The 27,682-nt window shown below is 44.3% G+C and overlaps 1 protein-coding gene across 1 annotated transcript; it reads left to right on the top strand.

Moving 5' to 3' along the window:
• Window positions 1-587: 587 nt before the first annotated feature.
• Zasp52 (Z band alternatively spliced PDZ-motif protein 52) lies at window positions 588-27,454 on the top strand. The gene is made up of 15 exons (XM_066745106.1): window positions 588-1,146; window positions 12,459-12,610; window positions 12,687-12,861; window positions 12,969-13,105; window positions 13,209-13,309; window positions 14,075-14,309; window positions 15,712-15,897; window positions 15,989-16,088; window positions 16,380-16,543; window positions 17,541-17,717; window positions 20,400-24,335; window positions 24,864-25,050; window positions 25,140-25,260; window positions 25,366-25,481; window positions 25,577-27,454. The coding sequence occupies exons 1-15, from the start codon at window positions 1,042-1,044 to the stop codon at window positions 25,652-25,654; spliced, it is 5,970 nt and encodes a 1,989-aa protein (XP_066601203.1). The 5' UTR covers window positions 588-1,041; the 3' UTR covers window positions 25,655-27,454.
• Window positions 27,455-27,682: the final 228 nt, after the last annotated feature.

Below are 27,682 nucleotides of genomic sequence, written 5' to 3'. Positions count from 1 at the left end.
TCCGTTTAAGACCTTTATTTCACGCCCCTCGCAGACTTCCAATAACAACATTGAGCTAGTTTCTATACGTACGTTTACTATATACATATATACACAGAGACACGTCTCGTATAAAATGGACTTTTAACGACACTGCATAAATTACTGCACGCCGTATATTGGAAGTTTGACATTTTTCAACTATTATACACGTTTATGCGTTTCCGCGTGTGTACACAATAATGAGCCGACTAAAATCCGCAGCAACGTACATACGTTCCGGGCTTTTAAGCGTGTAACAGTATACCGAGCAAGGTGTGTTCGTGGAACGAGTTGTTCGAGGAGCAAAGGCCCGTGAATTTTCCATTCCATCGCGTTGGAATCTCTTTTTCACATATAATTAATTTTTCCTAAGAACGTCAGCTTCGTCGCATATAGGAATATTCGTTTGTTTTCGAAGCGGTAGCTCGTTTCTCCCCCCCCCCCCCCCCTCCATCACCCAGACAACATCCGGTGATTGGACGATCTCTCTCTCTCTCTCTTTCTTCGTGGGTTTTTGGTACTACTCGTACACACGCGTGTATATTGGAAGGCAGGCGCCTGCTCGCTAGTTCGGTTCGGAGGTTTGAGTCTGAGCCGAGGCCCGAGCGTGAGTCCGAAGAAGCGAAGTTCGCGGCCCCCTCCCTGTTGCTCCTCCTTCCCGTTCCCAGCGAGCCGCATGGAACGCAACGCACCGCACCGCTGCCCGAGTCCCGAGTGACCGTCCGCTCTCCGTTCCGTTCCGTCGTCGGCCAGTTTTACTCCGGTGCGCGCGTTCTTCAGGAGCGTAGCTGATTGTCAGCCTAAACGTCTCTCTCTCTCTCTCTCTCTCTCTCTCTCTCTCTCTCTCTATTTACATTCAACAGTACACTCAACCTCTCACTTTGATAGCACACCAACGTTATCACGCCGCAACAAAATACGCAAGGTTTCTACCGAGACTACCCTTGGTGCTGTACAAGTTCGCTAGGAAAAGAACAAGATTATTATTATTATTACCGAGTTACTCGGACGTTCAGTGATATGGCACAGCTGATCAGCGTCAAGCTGTCCCGTTTCGACGGTTCCCCGTGGGGATTCCGCCTCCAAGGTGGCAAGGATTTCGGATCGCCGCTCGTCGTTCAAAAGGTCAGTTCACGATCGGTATATAGATAGGTGTGTGTGTGTATAATAACAGAAAATCGTCTCGAGTTTCCAAAGCTAAACGCACCGCGATAACGCCTGGTTTAATCAGCCTGATTAAGCACAGGCCAGGGTCTTTGGAATTTCGAACGTTGTGGTCGTCCTTGGTGAAATATCGCGATGCTCCTCGCGCTTAACGCCATTGTAAAAACGCGCAGGTTTGCTTTATCGCGCATTTCGATGCAAATTTTCGCAGGCCTTACTCCGGGACTTTGAGATCGTAGCTGCACGAGCTTATAAATGCCGCGTCAACGACACGTACCAATTGTCACGTGAGAAATATCACCGTGCCTCTCTCTCTCTCTCTCTCTCTCTCTCTCTCTTTATAGTGTATACCGTTCCGCACGTAATGTAACGCTCTTCACCACGTGCTTCCTCTACGACTTTATCCAATGTGGACAAACGTCCATGGAGTTTGTTGGAATTTGTCCAGCGATACGGAATTCCTTCGAGCTTTCACTCTCTTCAACGTTACAGAAACTCCGTGACACAGTGGTCCAACGATATCGAAACCACGCTCTTCAAGATCTATAGTATAAGAAAACGTGTTGAATTTTCGAGAGAAGACGTCAGTGATCGGATTTGTTCGTCATCGTTGGAGAACACCACACAGCGTCCTTTCACCCATCACCACGCTCGGATCGGAAATCTCGTACGACGAATTCTCTTACGGGACTGGATTGGATTTCTTCGAACGGGAGAGGCGAAAAAGCTGACTCATACGCGACTCTCCCTTATTAATACGAAATGTTCTTCCGGGACTCGTGATTCACTCCTCTCGACTCGCGTCATTGGCTCTTCAGGGTGTTGCGGGAAAAGGCGCGAAAATGTTGGAATATTTTCGGTGGCGACGGATTATCGAGATTGGGCCTCGCTGCGGTATGGTCTTTCGACGGAGCATAGGTTACGTAAGCCGGTAGCAAACGCCAAATTATTTCACGCGCATCGGCAGAAATCGTTGCCAACTACGTGCGAAACGCGCGACTCGTCGCCGTCGTGTTTTGGCGATGAAGCGCAATGTAACACGAGAAGCTTCCGAACACCGCGTTTCACGGATAATTCTCGCTTCGATTTCTCTCTTTCCCTCGCCATCGCGATTTATCGCGCGAGAATAGCCAATAAACCTGCGAGAGCGTTCGGCAAGCGGGTTAACCTTGCGCTAATTAACGGAAAAACCTGCACGGCAAACTCTGTCCATTTATTTATTGATTAATTTTTTTGCAATTACGGGGATTTCGTGTTTTCCCATCAGGAGGATGGAAATTGAGGGAGTTTAAATTTTTCCTGGAATATTTGTTAAATTTGTGTGGTTAGGGGGGGGGAGTTGCCAAGATATAATACATTATTGCACACGAGTGTATACGTTTATCCGTACGGAAACATTTTGGAAGAAACCGAAGGCGAGGAAATTTCGTTGCGCGATTGGAAGATATTGCAATTGACATTTTGAACTTGGCCTTCCTCGTAAGCCTCGTGCGCTCCGCTTATTTTATGACGACACAAATACGGAGCGAGCCCGCCCTCGAATTTCTACGAAAGAAGAGAAATATGACTCCCGCACGTTAAAAGCGTATATCCACTGGAAATTATGATCGTTTTGCTAAATTCTATGGGCTGCAGCGAAATACCCCTCGTTTCAATAATTAACGCTTTTATATAGCGCGTGAAATTCCTGCAATACGAAAGCTGCGCTGCACCAATGAACTCTGATCGTTTTTTCCATTGGATTCTTCCAGACTTACTATATATATATCCATTCACGATCGATTTGATCGGTAATACTGGCAATTATTCGATTGTATAAAATTTACCATCATGATCTCGGTATACATACGTCGTATCTGCACTTTATCCGTGTACTCAGGAGTCCGATACCAAAGTACCCCATTTGCAACGGGAACGATCTCATGCTAAATTTACGAATTTAAAATAACGCGAAAAATACTTTGATAAATTAAGCCCGGAGCAAGGCTTTTTATATATATATACATGTATATAGATTTGCCAAATCCACGCGTGCATGGCATTTCGGCAGAGTTATTGGTCGAAAGTGTCTTGGTGGAACGGAAACACAACTTAGAATTGATATATATATATATATATATATATATTTCGCTCGGTGGGTGCCACAAATAGACTAGAATGGATCCTGAAGAATTCATGAAACAGTGGTATAGGATTTATAAAAAATGTGGAGGTGGAGGGAAAGAGATGGTTGGTGATTTTTTCGTTGACGGGGGAGGGGGGCGGTGGTTGGAGGAGGAAAGCGAAGGAAAGAGACACGGGAAAGGCACAGGCAGCGGCGCGTCGCTGCTGGTAATCCGAGGCAAATTATTTGGGCGTTCTATTTCTAGAAGGTGCCTTTGCGAAACTCGCAAGCCGGGTCGAGCCCCGCTCGCGCGACGTCCACGAAGACCACAACGACGACGACGACGGTAAAGACGACGACGATGATGATGATGACGACGACGATGCTCGCGTCGACGGCTTTGCCGAAGTCTTTCTCTCTCTCTCTCTCTCTCTCTCTCTCTTTGATTCTCGTGCGTTCCCCGATCGGTTCGGTCACTGCGAAAATAAAGTATTTCGGGGGTGCAGCGTCCTAACGACAAAAATACGAGGCGAGCCGTTCGCAACTGGCTTAATTCTTTTTTCGGCCGCTCGTACGCCGATCGCTGCAAGATCCGCTCGGACCACGCTCGCTGCCCGGAAGCCTCGCGAACCTCGACGCGGTTCGCGTAGAACCTACTCCTATCACCGAGCGCGACCTAACCTCTTTAACGTCAACCTTGCAAAATCATTGTTTTTCATCGCGAAAGAATGCACGGTGTGCCGGTGGCTGCCAGCTTTCTAGAATATCGTCATCTGCCAAAAAGTGGCGACCTTGCCAATGAATGATAATAAATATAAACAGGCTGGAACGATCGGGTGGAAGTTTCGGTTCTCCTCGTGTTATTTCGCGCGATGGGAATGGTTGGGTGGAAATTGGGCGGAGCTGCAATGGTCGGAACGAGTGTCGTCGCTGTGCAATCGTGCACCGACTTGCTTCTTCGGGGTAAGAGGAATCGAAGTCTTTCGGATACCCTGAAGCAAGGCCTCTTACCCACGCGAGATGCATCCAAGTACAACGACGCAGCGTTATGCGATACATTTCGTTGTTTAGAACGCTATATACACACACGCCCGTGCAACGTACGCGGTTATCGTGTCAAGGAAGGACTCGACACAAATTCCGAGTAACCTCATCCTCCACAGTCGCGAAAGATAAGACTTTGTACCGCCAGCTTTTTACCCGCAGCTCGCAATAACAAGCACGATCAAAGTTTCCTCCAAACTTTGCGGTCTTCGAGAAAAATTTTGTAATTTTACCACTCGTCGCGTGCCACGAAATTTCACGCCTCGAACTTGGCTGCGATGATTCATGCACTATATAGATTAGTTTTGTAGGCGTATAGTGTTATCGTATACGGTTTATGATACACGGGACTAAACTAAAGTATAAACTAAAAAATATCCGGGTTTATAGTACTCGTAATCTTCATTGTTGCGGTGGTTAAAATTGCTTTCGTTTGCTGATGAGAGAGAGAGAGAGAGAGAGAGAGAGAGAGAGAGAGAGAGAGAGAGAGAGAGAGAGAGAGAGAGAGAGAGAGCAGATTTGCTAATATATATATTAACGAGCTCGTTATATACGCGTGGGCGTTTAAGCAAAAGCCTTTGGTCGAAAATACACCATATTTAAAGCTCGAACAAGGCCGTTTCATCGTTCGTATCTACTCGAAAATGAAGGAGATGCAAAAGTGTGTAATTCGTGGTTATTTTAGTTATTACGTAAGCTCGGTGAACGGGTTACGTGATTTTTTTTCAAGCGGGAAGGAGAATCCCCGAGAATAATGTCTGATGCGGGAAGAAAAACAAGTGATTGACGCTAACAGGTTGTCGAATGGTGCGTAAAAATAACGCGAGGAATCTTCGGCAACGACTTCCTTCCGATAAAGGTTAATACACGAATGTGGCAACAACCGAGAAGTTGCCAAAACGCGTGGGTGTCGTACACGATATGCTGACGTTATCCTCGCCAAGCAAACAACCCTGAGAAAATGACTTTTTCGTTTACCAAAGTTTCCCTTAGGGCTGATTATTATAACGGTACTTGAAGAATCTGCATTCGTCGCGCGCTTCAGGATCTCGTCTTTGTCTTTCCGAGAATTTTTCATATCCATGCAGGATGTCCGTAGCATGCATCAGCAGAGGAATCGATGATTATTTTCTCAAAAATTACAAACCAAATCATTTCTTCGAATTAATTTAAAAACGCAATTCGCATCGTCTTCGTTCTTCTCTTCGACTCTTTATTTTTTAAATTCCTCCAGTGTTTATATCTTTTATGTATACGCATGTTTTTTTCAACTTTCGAGAGTAAACTTTTAATTGTTACGAGTGCTTCGTTATGCCTCTTATAGTATTCTCGATTCAATTTTGTTAAAAGTTGTTAAATGCGATAAATAAGGTTTGGTCTAAATATATATTCGTAATATTTATTAACAAGTTAAATGCTTAGACTGGGATGGTAAATCTTAAATTCGAAACTTGACAGGATGGCGAGCTGTCAAGGAACAACTGGTGTGTCATAATTTGCACGAATAGTCGAAAACGAAAGACACGAAAAGGCTTCTTCGAAAATCACTTGCTGGATCTCAGCAAATTTTCTTAGCTACTTTATTATGGTTCATACTTTGCAATATAAAGTTTACGTACAGCTTTAGTTACATGATTTTCTTCGGATATAGTTTGGCCAATAAATATACTCGACTGTTGGAACGGATGATACAATCGAATTCTAAGAAAGTTGTAATTTATATAAAGCAATAAAATAGTATTTATGTATTCTGATTGCAATGTTCAGCTGGCATTTAACGATCCTGTAATAACCCATAGTGCATGAAACTGATAAAAACACGAATTTTATTTTCCTTCGTTCAAAGTCATTCTATTTTCTTCATGGTATATATATAAATATGCAGTAACACTCGCTTTTATCGTAAATATATATATATATATATATATATATACAGGGATTTCAATCTTAATGTTACATCGATCCTAAAATTAGTCGTGGAAACCTTCGACCGATCCGCGTTACATTTCGTATAGGATTATACCAGATGAAAAATTGATATCGATCGCAGACATTCGAGTTAGCGTTATAAATTATGTGTATAGTAATAGATAGATCTTGCGAGTAGCAATGACAGAGTGCTATATATAATATAATCAGTGGTGTAGAGCATATAGCTGAGCGAAAATAGGAAGTTAGGAAAATAGAAGCGTAAGAATCGAGCCTTACCAGCCATTTTGAATATTACGATTTTACTTTGCTGACAGCTGAAACCCTTCAGCAGTTGCGTCATAAAATAGGTACAGCAGTAAGGGTAAAGGGAGAAAGAGAGAGAAAGTGTGGCAAGATTTATAGTGCGAGGGAATAAGATTTTCAGCCAGTTAATTGATCCACCACTGATATAATCGTAAACTTATCGTCATTAACCAGCTGCTGCAGCCTTACATTGTTCAAGAATGGTTATTTTAACGTTGAAACATGAAAGTCAACGAGAAACGTAATGCATCCGTAAAGCACACGAGCAAAAAGCATGGACGATTTAACGAATCGTGCCGAATCTTGGCACGAGCCTCTCTAGCATACATATCCCTGCGCCACGGAGTGTGCTAAGATTTTGAACTACATTTCTCATTCGGTCAAGGATCAATTTTCATCAATCCCAAGGTATATGATTTTCCTCCAGTTTATTCCCTTTGCTTATCGTCCAACCAAAGACAAAGAAAATTCATTCACTGCGCCACGAAGTGTCCTAAGATTTTTAACTACATTTTTCATCAATCCGAAGGTGTATGATTTTCCTACAGCTTATTCCCTTTGCTCCGTTGACGAAACCCAAAGAAAATTCATACTACCTCGTATACGTATACGCAACCGCGTGTGTCGAGAAACACAGCTGCGCAGTACTGGAAAGTCCGCGCTGGAATTCAGTTTTTGCAATTCTTTCAAGGCCATCGATAAGCGAGCATCTTTTGTACAAGGGACGAAGAGCACTCGGCAAAAAGACACAAGCTGGTAAAATTGTCCCGTGTCGGAGTGCGCGCGACCACTGGTAATCATGAGATTCCGACGGTGCAATTACCTGTGACTCATTTTGCGGTGCGAAACTTTCTGGAAATTCGCACGCGCTGACCCGTCAAGGCCGCGCGCGTTCCCGTCAGCATTTTCGCCAGGGAACATCAAATTTGGTGCCCGGATTCCACCGAAGCAACGTCCGTTCTTACGAGCCCTTTTATACCACCACAGTGTGCACGTTTACAGTATATATATATATATATAAACATACGCAATAATCTCGCTCTTTAACCCATTTTCCTCTCCGATCGTTAAAAGAAAACCAGACCGAATGGCATATAAAGGTTTCCTTCCTCTCCCAATAAAGCATATATATATAAATCCACATTTAACATCCAACATTAAAAACTCGAAAATCCCATAAATATCCGAAGGAAAAACCTTTATTCCTTTCGTATTCATTTCCCCCACTAAAAATTCATCAAAGTATCGTACAATGACTTTGATATTCCAAAGGTTTTTTTTTTCTGGAATTTTTTGTGAACGCGCGATCGTTTCTGCAGTCCAGTAAACGCGTACGGAGGAACCGAGGAAGACAGGCAGAGGCAGGAAGGCAGTAACAGGCGGCGATGGTGGCTCGAGAGGAAGCCCGGCCTGTGGATATTAATAGAGACCAAAGTCCCGCTGGCGGACGGTCGCCACTGTGAGCTTACAGCTCCCGTGGATATAAAAATACCGCTTTTATTTCTCATAACGACTCGCTCGCGTCTCGAGCCACCGACGATTTTTCTTCCGCTGTGGCTACAGCCCCCCTCCTTCATCAAAGTCCTTGTAACTTCCGCTGCACTCAGTCCCTTCGAGCGAGCTTTCGTCATTCCCATCCACGTGCTCGAGATTTTCCCCTTCGATCATACGCCTGTAAAAAGCAACAACCAGTTAAATAATATATAGCTCTCACTATCGCATAAATCTCGAACTATCCCGATTCGTAATTCGCGCTGCGACTCGGCGGGAAAAACAATTGGCTTATCGCGCGTATGCACTAGCAGCACTCCAGCTGTCATTCTAATCATTATAGTCATCGATCGACCCAAGCTTCCATTCTTTCCAAAGCGAACGATCGAGTCACGATAAACGAACCGTCGTGTGTTCCTTTCGTTCCTAGAAGTGTTTGGGTAGGATGAGGTAAGACTCGAAACTGTGTCGCAATTGTCGATGAGAGGAGAAGCGAGAGGCGATCGAGGCAATTGTGGGAAATGTTCCAAGAGGCCCCGAGCTTTGCTCCGTTGTTTATCCAAGTAAATGGCTTTTTGATTTCGAGTGTAACGCGATACTTGGAAACAGCTCTAATTTAAAGCATTTTTCGCGATACAGAACGTAAACAAAACACAGAGAGGGATTCTTGTGTTTCGTTCGTAGAGGATATTCCAAGATTAGCTCGTAGATAGAATAACATCCACCGATGGACGGATTTGCAAGGATAAAACTTGTTGGCGATTCAAAGTATTAGTCAGCGATCGTCCACTGTTTTTCTTTTTTATAAATATATGTATAGTACCTATATACAGCGTAATAAATGGTAGAAGCGTTTTTGTTGCTTTTTAGTCGACGTTATATCACATTGGAAACTCGAATTAAGTCATCGATGGAGGCACAGCTTTTAGAGTCTATTTTTTTTTAATAGCTCGAGCTTAGAATTTCTTATCAGCACATTCGTGAATCATCCAGAGTGGATGCTACAAGGCGAGTCGTGCCTCGACACGAATTCCCTTTATCCACAGCCAGCGAATTATGCTCTGATTTTGACAAGCGTTGAAAATTATTGACGCGCGATATGGAACGAAGAGAAGAGTCTCGAGTAAATTCTCAATGCGCCACATCATCGATATTTGGTGTAGTTTAGCCAAACGATGCTGCGTTTTACAGGCAGCGCTGCTGCCTCTGTGTAGAGCAACACACTCGCACACGCGCGCGCACGACTCTGTATATTATTATATCTAGCATCGGCTGGCGGTGCGCAGTTTGTTTGAGAAGATAAGGCCCGCTTCCCTTCGAGTGTACTTCGATAATTTCTAACTGACGTCATTCTCTATTCTTTCCGATCACGAGCCGAGCCGTGCGTACACTCGAAAGTGCAAAAAAAAAACTCGTGAAACTTCGAACGTGCATTTTTAGCAATAATCGTTTCTTCGTGGTTCTCAATATTTTCTTTTTACGATATTTTTTAAGCTTGAAAGCGGAAGGAGCGAAAGATTATATCGGTGCAAATACATTAGTCGTTTTTGAGAGTATTGCACCTATGAACAGGCCTTAAGTCCTCCGGTAGGGAGAAAAAAGAAAGAAAGAGATGCATTCCAGCATGGAAGGTGGGATGGATCCGTCTCTGATAACCCGCCCATTGGAATGCGTACCTCGTACACCTTGGTGCATTCAGCCTCTCGATTTGACTGCATTCGACCACAGCTGCACACTCACACGAGCTTGCCATTTACTTATTCGATCGCCATCTGCATTTCTATCCACAAAAACTTTTACTATGCCACGTACGCCTCTCTCGCTATAATTCCTGCAGCTCTTCGTAGAAAAACCTTGAGATTCTTGAAAAATAGCCTAATTATTTAACGAACATTTTTCAATATTCTTCAAACATGCCTGGAACATGGCTAGATTATTTTTCTTCGGATCTCGATGGACGAACGAGATGTTTTGTGCGCGAGAACGGGTGTTTCCAGAGTAATTCGTTACACTGTGAGAAAGTAAAAGGTGAAAGGAGGGGGGGGGGGGGTGGGTAACGGTGCCACGACGAATAAGCAAGCGTCAGGCTATAATAGCACGAACGGTAAGTGTGCACCTCGTGCACCTTGATGCGTCGCGTCTCTTCTCGCTCCTCGGGATTCGTTCACGCTCCGTGTGCTCGTATACCGAGGATGAGCGTGTGTGGGGGTGTTATTTTTAGAGTGGTACACGAATATTTTTAGAGACAGGCTTTCACGGTGCCCACCAGACTTAACCCTGACTTACGTGTCGTCCTACGTCGTTGGCGAACTTAGGGACCCCCGTGTCGTACTCGGGAGAACCAGCGAGAACTCTCCGAGGTGCCGTGCACATGCACGACACACGTATCGCCACGGAAAATCCTCTTCCGACCATCAGCCTCGCGAACCTTGCGACTCCCACCACCCCCTTCCCCGTAATCCACCGGTGCGCAATTTATTAAGCGCGTATTTTCGAATATCCGATTTCAAACTGGTCAGCTAATGTGCTAACTGCGCAATGTTTACATTCACTCGTGTACACAAATCTATCTCCTCTATCCACGCTGCTTTCTATTCCACGATCTTTGAAAAAGTTCTATATCCGTCGTCTAGAGGATAAAGTTCTCCGAGAGACGGATCGTTCGATAAATAATTCATGCTCGGGCAATATTGTCGTGCAAACTTTGAACAGTACTTGGATCATCATGTTTGTAGAAAAAGTGTTTTGTAAAAATGTAACAATGTTAACTGTGGATCTGGCACAAAGACCACTCTTCCATCAGGTTCTTTATTCTTTTTCGGTATTTACCTGCTCGACTCGTGGATCTCGAATTCGCGTCGATAATTTTACAATGTTTGTTAAAACTGTCTCGATGAAAATTCTAAAGATATGCTTGCAAAAAGCTTTATGCTCGTTGACTCATAAATAAGGTCGAAGGAAAATTAATCCTCGAGATTATTCAGTCCATAAGACGAAGTACAATGAAAAAGGGAAATAAAGTGGAATCAAAGCGCTCTCGGACTTACAAAACTAAGTATTACGGTAACGACGATGACGCAATATAGCGTTTCTATTTGCGGAGCAACATGCGCAAACCAAACAACAACTCACCCTCTGCCCCGATTTCGTGCTTGTGGTGCATGCGTGAGTCAAACTGTTGGAATTGGAGAATTTCAAAAATGCATATTAATTCGTCCGAAAATAACGTTATTGTTTATATATTTATAATTATATATACACACGCGAAAAAATAAAGTCCCACTATAGGACAGTCGTCCCTCGAAAATCGAGCTGTTACAACGCTTTCATCGACCTTGCCAAATTCTGCTGAAAAAGAAATCCGATATAAATATATAACGATATCTTTCGTTTGGTCCCGGTGCCAGGTGTTGGCAGTAATAAAAAAATCGTTAATTTCCGGAACAACCTCGACCAGCAGATTTATAAAGGAGAAATCTCGAGGGAAAAATCCGATGATAATTGGAGGAATGTTTTTTTTATAGACTGCCTTAACGATTCTTTGACATCCATCCGTTTGTTAATGGCTCGGTGAATCTGGTCGAGCTACATTGATCAAGGTGTCATTCGGCCAATTTAGTCCCGAGAATCTTTTCCTCGTCCGACCCATTTTCCCCCAGCCCCTTGGATCGCAACGAAGGACAAAAGCGAAGAAAAAAATCTCATTCGTTCAGGATAGAACTTTACATACGGGAGGACACGAGTGTGTTATTCTCTACGCGCGCGGGTTACTGGCAATAAAAATAACGACGATAAATTACTCTCGTATTTATAGAGAGGAGAAGCTCCTCATCCCCACCCTGAAGCAGCTCCGATCGCCGTCGATTGGGTCGAGACCCATTAATTATTTCCGATGCTCTGCCAGAACGTCAAACGAATCGAGGACAGCTGACGGACGTAGTTTTATTCCAACGATTCCTTGAACCATTCACTCATATACCAGATTCACTCTCCTATATCTTCGCGTAAATCTTCGCTCTCATCGATTCTCCTCGGACACCTTCTCCCTTTCTCGTCGAATTTAGTCAAGGATCACCCGACACTTACACTTACGCCTTTAGCTGCACGATATAGCGAAAAAATTCATGTTAATCGAACAGTCGATCAGCTGAGATTCCGTGGGCGTTTCATCGTTTAAAAATACTCGTGAATAGAAAGACGTTTTATTGAAACTTCTCAGCTATATCGACGCGTGTCTATATAAATTCCATGGTATGTACATGTTCCAAAGAATTGGAACCCCCACGGGAGCGGAAATTGCTGATAAAAATAGACGAAGAGTCGCATCGAGCGAACAGAATTTCTTGGTACCGTTCGTGTGTGTGGGCCAGAAAACTCTCATCGAAATCTTTCTTTCCAGGTAAACGGTGGATCACCCGCCGAAGCCGCAGGTCTCAGAGCGGGGGACGCTGTCATCAAGGTCAACAATACAGAGATGTTCAATCTCAGGCACAAGGATGCTCAGGATGTGATCGTTAGAGCAGGCAACAATTTTGAGATAGTGGTTCAGAGGTAAGACCACGTGGTTGTTCGTTATTTTTGGTCCAATTAACGAAGGATCCATTGGAAAATGGTGCTTTCTCTTCAGGGGTGGCTGCGCTACGTGGAGGCCTAGCGTGTCACCAGTGACGCCGACCCTTCCGTCTCCAACACCGACCGCCTCGCTCTCCAACATTTCTCCAGTTACAAAGACCTCCCTGGCCAAGACTAAACCGGAAAGCCCTCTCATTGGTAGCGGCCACAATTTCAGTCCGAAACCATACGTGAGTAACAACAACGTTTCGATATCTTACGTCATTCTCCGAAAACAATTCTCAAGCGAGAATATACATTTTATACCCAAGTGCTCAAAGATCATATCCACTTTCAGCTGAATGGCACTGGAGAAGGACCCATCAAATCTATCGTAAACAAACAATACAACAGCCCGGTCGGAATCTACAGCGAAGAAACCATTGCTGAGACTCTCTCCGCTCAGGCCGAAGTACTAGCCGGCGGTGTATTGGGGTAATGTTATATATATATATATATATATACATAATATGCGTCTATAGATTTCTTATCTCAAAAACTGTCGAAAAATTATGGTCGATATTTCCCACTCGTGCAGAGTCAACTTCAAGAAGAACGAGAAGAACTACAATGCGGAGAACAGCGAAGTTTTTAAAATGGTCCAAGAAGCGGACAAGGAGCCAAAGACACCCGAACCTGGTTAGTATGAGTGATTTGTGCAATTTCAAACATATATATATAATAGTTTGATCGCGATTAGTTAAATTGGAGAACCGATTCACTCGACTTTCTCGAGGAATCTCATGGATTATTCTATTTCGGATACCGAGTTTAGTTGAGATGTCGATGACTTGACTCGGTTCTCCAATGATTGGGAAAACTGGCCATCCGGGCCGAAGTAACTTTGCATGTCGGTACGATAATTTGTTTGCGAAATAGCTGAGGCACCTGTGCAGAGTGGGGTAGTGACGCCATCGTCACCAGCCTTAACTGGATTGAGATCGGTCTCCGCACCGGAAACAAAGCCGCAGCCGTCGTCCACGCCACAGACTAGTCTTCCTCCAGGACAAAATATTTGTGCCGAGTGCGAGAGGCTCATCGTGTAAGTGGATGTTCGTAATAAAAGCTTCTTTCCGTTTCTTCTCATGCAGGAACGCGTGGGTTTTTTCCTCACGGAGCAGCGACACCGGACGAAAAGGCAGGAAACCAGCGAAATAAACTTGCTGCATTCTCAAAATTCACGATACTCGGACCCAAGTCTGATGCAATAGGGATTCTTTTCAATATTTCTATACGAGATCAATTTGTGATTAACGTAAAATATGCAATTTCCTTACAAAATTTAGCCAATCGAATTGTAAGCTGAGCTGGGTCGGTGTGGTATGCGTGGAATGTTTGATGGTGAAATATGATTGGTCGAAGAGTGGGATAGTTATTGTTGGACTTTGGTGTTTTATGTGATAGTCCCATCGAGGACAGAATTTTACTCCTATGTGAGCCACGCGGTTGGCGGGAGGGCAACTTCTCCAAGGTCACCGACTCCCATGTATCACGCCTTGACTGGTGGTAGTGGTTACGGCGGTTACCACGATGGTTCTATCACGCCGACACGGCCGGTGCAGGATACTCGTCAGGAACCCTCCTCCAAAGCATCGCCAACCCCCCTCGTCATTTGTACCAACTGCGACCAAATCATCGTGTAACTATTCAGGATCTTTCACTCCCTGCACGTCGTGGTTCCCGTAGTAGTTCTTTCGTGGTACCGCAAGATCGAAGCCAGCTGCTCAACGTTACCCATTTATTTCCATTAATTTGATCCTCGAAAAAATATTAAAAAATGGGAATGTCCGAAGAGCCACTGTTCTCCTATCTTGTTTCTCATAACTTTTCACGTTGCTTAAAAAATCTCTCCGAGTCTGTCAGCCGGAGGCTTTCAGATCGCCGCCTCTTCTTCCGGTTCTACGTCTGGAAAACAAAAAGTGTGCGTTTCATATTCTTTTTGTTTAATTTTTATTTTTTTTTTGTTTGTTTGTATTTTACTGTAAAAATGAAGTTTTTAACAATAGTAAAAGCACACTTTCAGTTTTCGCAGTATGACCATCACTATTCTTTATTGCACCTTTCTCGTCGACATCATCTCCTTCTCTGGACGAGAAATGATTGTCGACCATCTTGCACCAATCGTTTTTAATCGTCTATTTGAATTAGTGTTCGAGTGAAAGCCTTATTGTGTCATCACTCATCTTTTCTCTTCTTTTCTTCTGTTCTCTCTTTTATATCTCTCTATTCTTTCTCACTCTTCATCTTTCCCAGACTGTCAAATGCATTTTCAGTAGATAGATATTTGGTAATAATATCGAAACAATAAGCTTTTGATGTTGTGTATCTCTTTTGGATGTGTAGTTTTTGTATATTTCGAGGAATAGCAAATCTTGCTTTTTTTTCTCTTTTTTCTCTTCCTTTAAATAGCCCTTCGATTTAATCAACCAACATTAATTGAATGCCTATATACATTAAATCTTACTGAATGACTTAACGTTAAATGGTAATTGTTTTTCTCATACCTGATTGCTTCTCGTAGAAACAATGTTTTTTGTATAGCTTGTTGTTTTTTTAATGTTGTTTTCTCTCTAAGTAGTATATTTAGCTAACGATTCCTGCGTTGAATTTATCCCCGATTCTTCGATTAATCTTTTTAACGAAGAAAAGAGACGATCAATTATGTATATTTTGGTATACATTATGATTCATATTAAGTGTAAAATTAATGGTACAGATACCTAATGATTCTTGCCACGTTTAAGCGATGAATATCTCCTTGGCTCTTAATCGTGTTGAGATGAAAAGAAAAAAATAAATAATAGAGGTTAGTTATACTGCCAACTTCTGGTCTCTCTTGCTCGTCGGGGTGTCGAGCTCCAATTCGCACTTATACAAAATGTTCAAGAAATACGCGATAAAATCGAGATAAAGATGGTATCCTTATTGCCTTATAAGAATAAAGTTTTTTCATTCAACTCACCTCATTGGCTAAAACTTTTCTGCACGCATCTTCATAAGATAAATATTTTATGCGACTAATGTGGAATTTGTGTTATCAGGGGTGTGTTCGTGAGAATCAAGGAGAAGAACTTGCACGTTGAATGCTTCAAATGTGCGACTTGTGGCACATCTTTGAAAAATGTCGGCTACTATAATATCAACAATAAATTGTACTGCGATATTCATGCAAAGATGGTGGCAAGGCAAACTGCACCTGCAGGTCTTACCCCGATAACCGTACCACCGTAAGTTATAGCAAATTCCCCCCCCCCCCTAATTAAATTAAATTAAGGAGAAACAAAAAATGATAAATAACAGAATAAAATAATTTTTCAGAGGTGGTAAAGCACCTGCTGGTACCATTTCTGCGGCATTAGCTCACGCACCGTTGTCGCCACCCCTTAGCAATCATGGCTCGTCACCTCAGCCCTTTTCGGTAAGAATATTCCTCTGCTCTTTAAATTTATCAAGCATGTCAATAATTAATGTGTGAAATATTAAATTTACTTTCTCTCTCTCTTTCACTCTCGTGCTGTCTGCACTTTTCCCTCCATTCGCCAATTTCTCAAATTGAGTACAACGAATGAGTATATAGAAAGTTATCATCGTTCAATGTCGAATGTTCAGTGTTAATATAAAAAAAATAAGAAAGAAGGATGAAAAGAGAGAAATTTAGTTATAATTTAACAACGCGTGGCTCCTGCTTGGCAACTAATCGCTTTTCCAGGCGTGCAATCGCACGAGTCCCGATCACGGATACCACCAGCCTTGGCGAGCAACGAATTGCCAGTATACGAATGGCTGCATGAAGAACGGCGATTGCAATGGGGAATCAAAAACGTTCACCAGTACCCTCACCATCCAGACAGGTGGCACCGAGGTTGGCAATGCGCTTTCTCATAGCACGTAATCTCCCACTCGTTCCTTCGTATCCTTCGATATATCCAAAAATATAACGAAAATCCCTGTGATACTCGATACCTTCATAAATATATAACATAGATCGAGACGTATAGAAAATCTTTGCAAAAGCTCGTTAGAAATAAATAATTAGTCATCGGGAGGATGAAAGCGGAAGAGGCATTAATCATCGTGATATTAATCAGTCATCGAGAGATCGTACGTTGTTTTATCCTTGGGATTAATGAAATCCTTTAACGATGAGGCTCTGGGTCGACCACCCAGCATCTTCGAGTATTTTCATCGCGTGACTGATTAATCATCGGCCTGGCATAATGAGGAGCGCGCGTACAATTCTCGATCCTTTTAATTATACGTATATACCACGTGACAAGTTGAGTGGTTTTATGCAGCTCAGCGCGAACTTTGGCAGCTCGCCCGTCGATATCCACTCGATTTTCGATCAGTCTGGATAAAGTACTCGAACGACTCGTTGCAATCTGGCTTTATAATATCCGAAATAGCACTCTTGGTACGTTCAACAATTCGTATATACGTATATATAATATACCGGCCCTCGTAAACCTATCCATGCATGCACGTATACGATTCTCTGCGTTTCGTGAAAGTTCTCCTCTCTGCCCTACTTGCACCATGCCCAGATACTCTTCATCCTCCTCAAATTACCTTAATTATAATTCCAAGTATATATACATATATATACCTATGTCAGTCCAGTCTATTGCACCAGCTACGAGAAATTACAAATCCTCTTAATGATTTTCTAAATTTCCTGTACAATCACCTGTAAAATTTGGAGCCTGTTTCTAATTTCGACTCCATGGAAAGTGAAAGTTTAATCCTATGAAAATCCCTCGTGTTTTAGGTATTATAATGCTACAGTATATATACAGTTACGATTAGTGAATGTTAGACCAACGCGAGTGAAAGTTTAAAAATCGTTACACATGTGAAGCGTGGGAATGAGACAAGTAAACTTTTGTCCTTTCGTTGCATTTTCACAGGCTCCAACGACCAACAGCCTGATTGGACCGAAGCCTTTCGGTGGATCCAGCATCGGCTCGAATCACCTCTCCCCATCGCCAATTTCCAATTCGGGAAGCAACGCCTTACCACGCCTTCAGAGCCAAACTGTGACTGGTAAGTTCCCTCGTAATTCGTTAAAAACCATAACTATACTATATATCTCGAAACTCGAAAGGGTCTCGCATATACATAAACTTATAACGCGAGATTATTATCCAGGCACAATACCGCAAAAATGTTCCTCGAAATGGATCGAATGCTCGAGGCATTTGTATATATAAATTCATCGCGAAGAAAATTTGCAACTACATCTATCAACACCTACAACATTACGAAAAAAGTATAGATTCTTGGAAACGTATAAATTCGAGGGACAATTTTGCGGTGGCAGCGCCGATAACGACAAGTTCGCCTGTGTCCTTGGCCTAACTTTGTCTTCGATTGTTGCAAATAGGACTATACTCGAGCCTGCCAAAGCCGCAAAGCTCGCCCTTCAGAGGTACGATGATAGATTAGAGCCGGCGACTGACCGAATTTCGTGCATTGGCTAATTCGCCCTCTTTTCTTTGGCTTAAACGCTATCTCTCTCTCTCTCTCTCTCTCTCTCTCATATTTTTTTCTCTCACCGTTCCGATTTCACCCTCTCATTCTCATGCATATACTCATCATCATCTCGCGCGACCGCGTTCCTCATCGATCCGCCCCCGTCGCGCTCCAGTCCCGTGAAAATCAACCTGATGGCGCACTATCACGGCATATCCTTATAATAGACTGCCGGATCTCGCCGCGGGAAAATCATCCACGAGTTTTTCAACGCGTGTTTTTCCTTGCGACGATGTCACCTGCGAGAGCTGCGCCTGCAAAATCGCTCACAAAACTCCCGCACTAATAATTCTTTTTCATATCATATGTTTATACGCTCGCACACGAAAGTTCCTGAATTGGAGCTTCGAGCCGACCGACAGACCGACATACCAAATTGGCTAACCTTATATATAGACAATTGGATCGGAGAAGAGACGTTCGATCCATCACTGGTAAAAATAATCATTGCTATATACTTGCACACTCATGACGATTTCTCGTCGGACGAATTATGAAGCTTTGTACTCTTTCCACGCACACTGTATACTTAATTTCGCAGGATTATCGATTTGACAGAGAGGAGGGGGTTGGCGTGCCAGTATAGATATCATTTTCACAATAATAGGAAAGAAACTGATCAATCATCCTACGATCAGCTAACTAACGCATAAACCCATGCTTCGCCCCTTTTCCTTAACGTAATTCTTCTTTTCTTATCTTTTTTTCAGCCGGTCCATCTTTCAACCCGAAACCCAGACCCTTCTCCCTCACATTCGCATGAGTCGGCAGCTCTCGGCAGCGCCGTCGTCGTCGTCGTCGTCATCATCCTCTTCGTCGTCCTCATCGTCGTCGTCGTCGTCGTCGTCGTCGTCGTCTTCTTCTTCGTCATCTTTGTGCTGCCAACCGAATACCTTAATTGCTCGATTATTCGAATATGAATGTCACACTTCACCGTTGCTTACGAATGTCCGCGATGCCAGTTTTACCTCCATGCTAATCGTTAGATCAAACTTTGACCCTTTGACCCCTTGCTCTCTCTCTCTCTCTCTCTCTCTCTCTTTCTCTCTATATATTTATTAAAATCTATATTTTTTGCTCATATTACTGTCGTTAATTTGAAATTTAGTCGAACCACCGTGCTCCTATTTAAGCCCACTATCGTGACAATCGTAAGAAGGTGATTTTAATTTAATGAAAAATGTTCCTCGATGATATCTTACGCACTTATATATACATATATATAGTTAGGAATCATCACAGTACATGGAGATTATTGAAAAATAAATACGATTGTATAAAGAGAACAAAAAAAACAATATAGAGCAAATTCTTCGCTCAAAATACGCGTCAGATTTTCTTTTTCTATTTTTCTTTCCTTGGAACTCTCGCATCATTCACTCACAACATTTAAAGTTGAATTTTTTAGACGCTTCGCGCGTGCAATCTTTTACTAGCAAAGCCAAAACCTATAACCGAGATTGCAGCGTTAACAAATGGTATTTTGACGTTCCTGGATTTTTTCTTAATAAAATCGGCTTATCCGTTTCTAATTTACACAGAATTTTGCTCAAAGATTGTTCTAGCATTGCGAATAATCACCGGTGATTTTTAAGTTGCGTTTATTTTTATTTAGCGCCCCGTCACGCGTTTGTGGACTGTTCTAACATCCGACCTATCGGAATAAAGATTGGATAATACGAAAGAAAAGCTATATATGTATAGTGGAAATGAAAGGTCGAAAACAAATGAAGAAACTATTTACGCTATTGGCCAACGGATAGATGACCTGTCCACAAACGCGTATCATTTAACATGCTTCTTACTTACCGCAGATTTCTCTGTTTTTTTTTCTTTGTTTGTTCTCTCTAACGCACCCAAAACCCCCGCCCACGTGGTAAAACCGAAAAACGCATGACGTGTTTGACAACTCTTGTGTAACTTTGCCATCCTCGGCTTCACTCGTGACTCGTGTGGACTTTTGTTTGTGCCACTAACAATCCCACCCGCCGTTGAACCGCGAGAGCGGCTCCACGCGAATCCCAGAATCCTATCTCAAGTCCTGCAATACAACTTGTGAAAATTCTTTCTTCACTTATTACAATCCGCACAACGCACCCAGCGAGAACCCAAATTCCTACGAAAACGCGTCGACGGAGAGGTCGCTCGTACAATCCTGCGAGGATTTTTACGGGACCTGCGATCGGATCTGCGAGAGATCTTGCGAGGACAGTTGCGAAAAGTCGTACTACTACGAGGTGGTCGAGGAGACCGGGGGACCGGAAGAAGACTGTGACGTGACGCGGACTGAACAGGAAGAGTCGATAAGGGAGGATTGTTCCACGGTGAAGAACAAGAGGCTCGCTTGGCCACCCGCGAAACAAATAGAGGACGTTACTTATCCGACCGCGAGTCCCCTCTACATAGACCCCAACCCAGTCCTCGATCGCAGAAGCCGACAGGCGGTGCGCGAGAAGAAGGCCAGCATCGAGGCTTGCGAGAGAGTCCTCAGGCAAAGAAGAAGAAGCGTTAGCATAGAGAGGGAGGATAGATCCTCTTATAAGGAGTTTCGTCACTCGGAGGACACGATGGATCGCGTCAGCTGCCCCGGTCCGGTGTACAAGAGGGTCGAGGTCTTCGACTCCACCCGACAGTCTCGCAGCGAAAACATTTCGAGACCCAGCTCGACCGATAGCGTGAGGAGGTCGTTGACCCCGACCAGGATTGCCCAGCCTATACCGAGACCTTGGACAGCGACGGTATCGGCCAGTCCCAATTTGTACGAGCAGACGTATCCCATACCGGAGCCGCCGAAAGTCTGCAAGAAGATAACTCGCGAGGTGAAAGAGCAAATATGCGAAAGATCCCGAGGTAGTCAGCCTTATCGCGAGGAGCACCGAGCATTTAGATCCGAGGTGTGCAGAAGGGAGCAGAGCGTTTGTCCAAAGCCACCGTTGCCAACGCCGCCTCCTCCGAAGCCGGAACCACCGGCTCAGAAGGAGTGCATCAGGCAGGTAGACACGAAGACCGTTGACTTGAGGAGCGTCATGCCCGAGGATGACACGGACGCAGGTGGGATGCAGGGGGAGCATGATCTGGTAACGGAGACCACGGAGGAGGATATCAATGGTACCCACGTGAAGAAGAGCACGGTGTACGAGAGGACCGTGAGTCCTCTACTTCCGGAAAGACCGCCACCTCCGGCGCCGGTTGCGATTCAGGAAGAGTGCAGGACGGTTACGGAGACCAAGGAGGAGGAGACCGTCGAGGAGGAGCAGACCACCGAAGAAATCTTTCAGAGAAGCACCACCACTGTGGAGAGACACCGGGAGGAAGAGGAGGGGGTGGAGGTGTGCGAGGAGAAGACTGTGACGGAGTCGGCGGAAACTGTGACGTCAGCTGTGGATACTCTGCAATTGGTGGAGCAGGCAAAGAGGGACGAGGAGGAGAGGATAAGGGAGGAGGAGGAGGCTGAGAGGAGGAAGGAAGAGGAAGCGAGGAGGAGGAAGGAGGAGGAGGAGAGGAGGCGTCGCGAGGAAGCTGAGAAGAAACGACGCGAAGAGGAGGAGGAGGAGCGCAAGAGACGGGAAGAGGAGGAAAGGTCGAAGAAGCACGTTAGCTTCGGTGACTTGAACGAGGATGAGGTAGAGGTGATTCGCGAGCAGCCGCTGGGCAGAACTTACGTGAAGGAGGAACAAGTGACGGAGACGGAGAACGAGGAGGGCAAGAAGAAGACCGTGAAGGAGACTTACGAGGAGGTGGTCGAGGAAGTTTTGGTGCACGAGCGAGTTAGAAGGAGAGACGTTGACGATGAAGTGCGTAGGAGCAGCTTGCGCGATCAGGTGGAGGCCCACAAGAGCATCCGGGACCAGAACGTGCCGCACAAGAGCAAATTTGGGTCTTCGGCTCAGGAGAGCATGGAGACTTGCAAGAAACACGTGCAATTCGTTAAACAAACTGACTCGGGACCACAGCCCCTTTCGACGGAAGGGGTGAAGAACGGCTCCCCGAAGGAGTGGAAATCCGAAATGGTGAACGCTTTAACCATAGCGCCGGATCAGCCACACGCGCCGTTGACCAAATCCACGATCAAGGAGGTTTACACCGAAGAGACCATTTATTTGGACAGGAGGACCAAGCCGAAACCTCCCGGTTTACCCGCTTTGGAACCACGTCCCATATCGCCTTTCCAGGCAGCGTTGACCACAGCCCCGGAACGTTCTTACACTCCGCTTGGACAAGGTACCGCCAGTGTGGACCAATATGGCGGCGCCCGCTGCGATACGCCAAACATTCAAGTGCCGGACGAAGGTTATTGCACTCCGGCTGATATCTTGTACACCGAGACTCTTCATAAAGAAGTTTGCACGAAGAAGGCGATAACCGTACCACCCCCACTACCCACCCCTCCTCCAGATTTTCGCTTCAGGGATAGTTCAGCCTCCCCCTGCAGATCACGACCAGAAACACCGGCTAGACCACGTCCGGAAACGCCGAGTGGAAGGTCCTTGATCGCTGGATTGAAGAAGCCCGATGCCATACCGTCTTATCAACAGAATTTGGTAGCCATGAGGAGAGGCCCCGTCGAGGCACAACCTTACGTTCCCAGTAGAACGCCAACGCCTACTCCCTGCAGGACCAAATCACCGGCTCCAGGACCACCCGAGCCACCGTGCTGTTACGTAAGAGCCCAAGCACCCAGGATCAGGGACGATCCTCCGGTGAAACGCGCGCCACAATTCAGCTCGATCACGCATTTCCCTGGTAGAAAAGAGAACTTTTCCTTCAAGGAAGAAGAGGACACGTCCGAAGGACACAAGTCTTCGGAATACATCGGCAGCAAATCGGTTCAGTACAGCGAGGGTGTGTGCTCGGGTCGACAGAAGGAGGTTATGGACGCGCAACACTCGCAGTATCATGAGAAGAGGTGCATGACCAGCGAAGATAAGAGCGAAAGCTGCACGATAAAGAGGCAGCTTCACGTTTGCGAGGAGTACGAAAAATGCGATAAGAGAGCGAGAACTCCGACGCCGGAACCGGAACCGGAACCGGAACCATGGCCTCCGGTCGAGGATAAGCCCAAGAGGAAGAGTAGCTGCGCCATTAGTGGAACTAGCCAGACCCAACCGAATTTGGTTTGTCCGTTCAAAAAATCTGCGGACAAACCACGACCGACCTACAGTAGCTCCACCGAAGTGAAGCACGTCACTTACGACAAAGCGGCACCCTGTCCCGAGACCGGATTAACCGTGTTACCTTGCAAGGCTCATTCCGATCAGGGATCCAAGGTCGGAGTGGTCGTCGTACCTTGCGACGCTCCCAGATCATCCTGCAAAACCTCCGGGATCTGCGTGACCGCCAGCAAGGATCGTTCCGGAGTTTGCGTCTCACCTTGCTTCGACCTTCAAGCTGGTTCTTGCGGCCAGCCTTCCGGCGTCTGCGGACGCCAATCGGCCGGTTGCGATTTCGACGTCCGCAACTGTTCCGATCCAGGAATCTGCGTGACGCCGTGTCCCAACGGTGGCGTTTGCGTGGCACCGTGCACCAAGCCTGCTCAGTGTCCCAAAAGAGAGCAATGTCGAGCTTCTGCGAAAGCCAATATCCCTTTCCCGCAGATTCCCCTTCCGTACGAGGACGACAAGCCTCGGTGCGAGCCAAATTTCGGTCCCGTTTCCAGACCCAAGACCAATCTCAGCGGACAGTTGGCCAGACTCACTGCCAAACAAAATATACCGACGATACAACTATACAAACCACAAGCTCAGTGCCAGACTCAGACTCAGATACAGAGCCAGACCAAAGTCCAGAACCAAAGCCAATGTGAAACCCAACGCCGATGTCATACCGAATACCGTCGCGAGACTCGCTGTCAAACCCAAAGTCACTGTCACAATCAGTCCCAGAATCAATGTCAGACCCAAAATCACTGTCAGGACCAGTACCACTGCCCCTCTAATAAGACCCAGAGTTTAGTAGACCCACCAAATTTGTCATCCCACCCGGATTTAGGTTCTGGAGTCGGTGGCCTTGGTGGTTCCAAGAGCGGTTCCTTCGCTGGCAGCAGTGCCCCCAAACGTGGAAGAGGCATCCTCAATCAGGCTGTTGGAGCAGGATCTCGCGTGCCCCTTTGCGGTCACTGCAACGCTTACGTCAGGTACTAGGAAACGTTGCTTCAGCATCCTAGTGTTTTATCGCTCTCTTATTGTTGTTGTGTGACTCTTGTCTTGCGACGATCATTTTCTCATGGTATCGAGCATGCTGCACATGTACACTCTCTCATCATCCCCAGAGGACTGTGTCGATGTGTCGTCCGTGTGTACCAAACTACGAGAAATATTCTTGCATCGTTTTTTTTTTATTTTTACAGCTAATTATTAACGTTTGTGCGAATTTATTTATTTTGTCTATTGTAACGTATATTAACATTGAATTGCACGTTGTTGACAGCTAACGGAAGAAATACTAACCATAAGTCAAACGGTCACTTCGTAAAACCAGTTTGCTGTCGGGATGGTAAAGATTGCTCAAGGTTCGTATTAGCAGTGTCTATTAATCTTGTTCTCTCTCATTGGACTTACGTTAATAGCGACTGTGTGTTGAAAAAATGTTTTTGTTCAGTCGTAGCACGTAAACGACAATGCTGATGTTTTTAATATAAATCTTCCTTTTGCGTGTGATTTAGGGGACCTTTTATAACAGCTCTGGGACAAATATGGTGTCCTGATCACTTCGTCTGTACAAATAATCAGTGTCGTCGTGCGCTTCAAGACATTGGATTTGTCGAGGAAAAAGGACAACTTTATTGCGAATACTGTTTCGAACGATTCATTGCACCTGCTTGCAACAAGTGCAACAACAAGATCAAGGGTGTAAGTTTATTTTCAGACGTTGTTAAAAAAATTTTGACATTTTTTTCAATACTAAAAATGATAGTATACATGCGCCATTTTTTTTTTAGGATTGCTTGAATGCTATTGGCAAGCATTTCCATCCCGAGTGCTTCAATTGTACGTATTGTGGAAAACTATTCGGTAACAGCCCATTCTTTTTGGAAGAAGGATTGCCTTACTGCGAAGCTGGTGTGTATATTGCGATCATCGAGATACGATACGTTCGAGCACTGGAAAACAAATTATACATAAAGGAGATTGATATATATATATATATATATAAATATTTTACAGATTGGAACGAATTATTCACGACCAAATGTTTCGCCTGTGGATTCCCAGTTGAAGCAGGAGATCGCTGGGTAGAGGCCCTCAGCAACAACTATCACAGTCAATGTTTCAATTGCACGGTAAGAATCACGAGACTCACTTTCCTCGCGTAAACCTCGGAAAAGATCCTGGATAAACACTGATTTTTAACGAATTTTCCTTTCATTCCCGACAGATGTGCAAGAAGAATCTCGAAGGTCAAAGCTTCTACGCGAAAGGCGGGCGTCCCTTCTGCAAGAATCACGCGCGCTAATGTCTAACAAGCTAGAGGTATAGCTTATAAATAAAAAGGACAAAAAAATATGGAATAGAAGAAATTCACAGGAGGCGAAAATCGCAGCCTGGCTTAACAAGCGTGCGGAATGAAAAATTCTCTCGGATTTAAGCTGTTACACTACGTACGCTAACTCTATTGCGATTCGTATACTTAAATCGATAACATTACGAATCATCTAATATTTAATCTATATTTCCTCGCAAAGTTTTATTTATTCGTGAAAAGAATGATTTATCAAATGCACGATCGAGGCTCGAAGCGTGAATGAACGAGAGAGTGTTCGTGTTTTTGTATCAGCGGATCAATTGCTCCGCGTACCTGAATTGAAGCGTTCGAGACAGGAAGATCGTTAACTCGTCAAAAAGCTTTAACCATTGGAATTCAATTTGCAGCAGGAGCACTTGAACTTGTAATTCGTTGACAAGTTCGCTAATCCCCGTGTTACGGTATGCCATCTCGAATTAAATCGACGTACTTACCTTTGTTCTTTCCTTAAATGCCAACGATAATTAATTGCCAATCATGGGAAACGGAACTCGTGTATCTCATAAAAGCATCGCCGCAACGTAATCTGCAGCGATGGGCGGCCGACAGTACATATACAAATACAACTTGCTCGCTTTGCCAAATCACGCAAAGGTCAACCAAGCAATTAGTGCATATCAAAGAGACTATCTTGTACGTCAAGTAGCAAGCACCCATAACCAATTTATATACCGATGTCTCGTAATATCGATATTTCTTGCAAATGAATATTTCGCAGATGGGAGAGAAACTTTGAGCAAATAATCAAGCGTTTGATAAATGTCATTTTTGCCACGTAAATTAAGGCATGACTCGTTGTAACGATTGAAACGAATGAGAAAAATCGCAGTGTACTAGTCATGAAATTTATAAACACTGTTATTTGTCTCCATGATACGCGTTCGAAGGCGGTTTTCCTTTTACTTTTTTCAGGAATATACATGTACGATTTACCTTAACTCTCTCTCTCTCTCTCTCTCTCTCTCTCTCTCTCTCTCTCTCTCTCTCTCTCTCTCTCTCTCTATCTATCTATCTATCTATCTATCTATCCATTATCTTAAGTTTAATGGTAGAAACTGAAAACTGTCTTAGCATCTCTTTTATTTATAGAATTAGCTTCGTCAAATGTCTGGATATTTTTAATTAATCTTGTGTAATCGATGTATAATGCGACAGCAATTTAATTGTGTGTGACGTGCATAGCGAGCACTTGTGCAGATCGATGTTTGCATTCCTCGAACGTAATTGTCGTCGTTGCTTTGATTCGAATAGTGCCCTTTTAAAGTCACGAAGAACACGCTGGGGGGAAAAGTTTTACTTTCGGTTCCACTCGGAATCAGGCTATCGTGGCGTTCACCACTACTAATCGAAAATATTCGACCACCGACGATGTGTACCAGTGTCAAAGTGTCGTTGTGATAAAGAGAAACGGAAATCTTTGGCACTGTTCGCAAGCTCGACACACGATACAAAAATACAAATATTGCGCAATTGTGGTATACGGAAAAGTTTTGTGAGCTGCGCTCGTAAAAATAATAATACTAACAAGAGACAGAGCAGATATTGCACCATGCGGAATGAGCTACCTGGCGAAATCTTCGATGACGAAACGTCCATCGAGGCATTTCCATTCTTAATTCGACAATAATATTATCGAAGCCTGCCGCTCTGTCGCTGGCTAATAATTATTATCGCACGAACCTCTGTATCCGTGTTACGTGTTGCTTATAAATAAAAGAAATGTCCATTTCACCTTGACTCTCTTTTACTAAAACTTTTCTTTTTCTCAAACCACGTCCCCTTTTAAAAAAAAAAACATATATAACTTGTTAAACAATTGTTTCTCGCACACCAAAGTCGAATCGGTAAAAAAGCGTGCGGATGAAATCGATTGTAAATAATCGTGAATATATCCCGCTTACATATATTCATGTAAAAATATATAGTGACAGCTGTCGATATCAAGAAGGGTCTAAGGGT

Source organism: Prorops nasuta, unplaced genomic scaffold (assembly GCF_024137725.1).
Source record: "Prorops nasuta isolate Cenicafe-Biocafe unplaced genomic scaffold, Cenicafe_Pnas_1.2 PNAS00059, whole genome shotgun sequence".
NCBI classification, from domain to species: domain Eukaryota; kingdom Metazoa; phylum Arthropoda; class Insecta; order Hymenoptera; family Bethylidae; genus Prorops; species Prorops nasuta.
The sequence above is the reverse complement of the archived record's forward strand: the minus strand, read 5'-3'. Positions and strand labels throughout refer to the sequence as shown.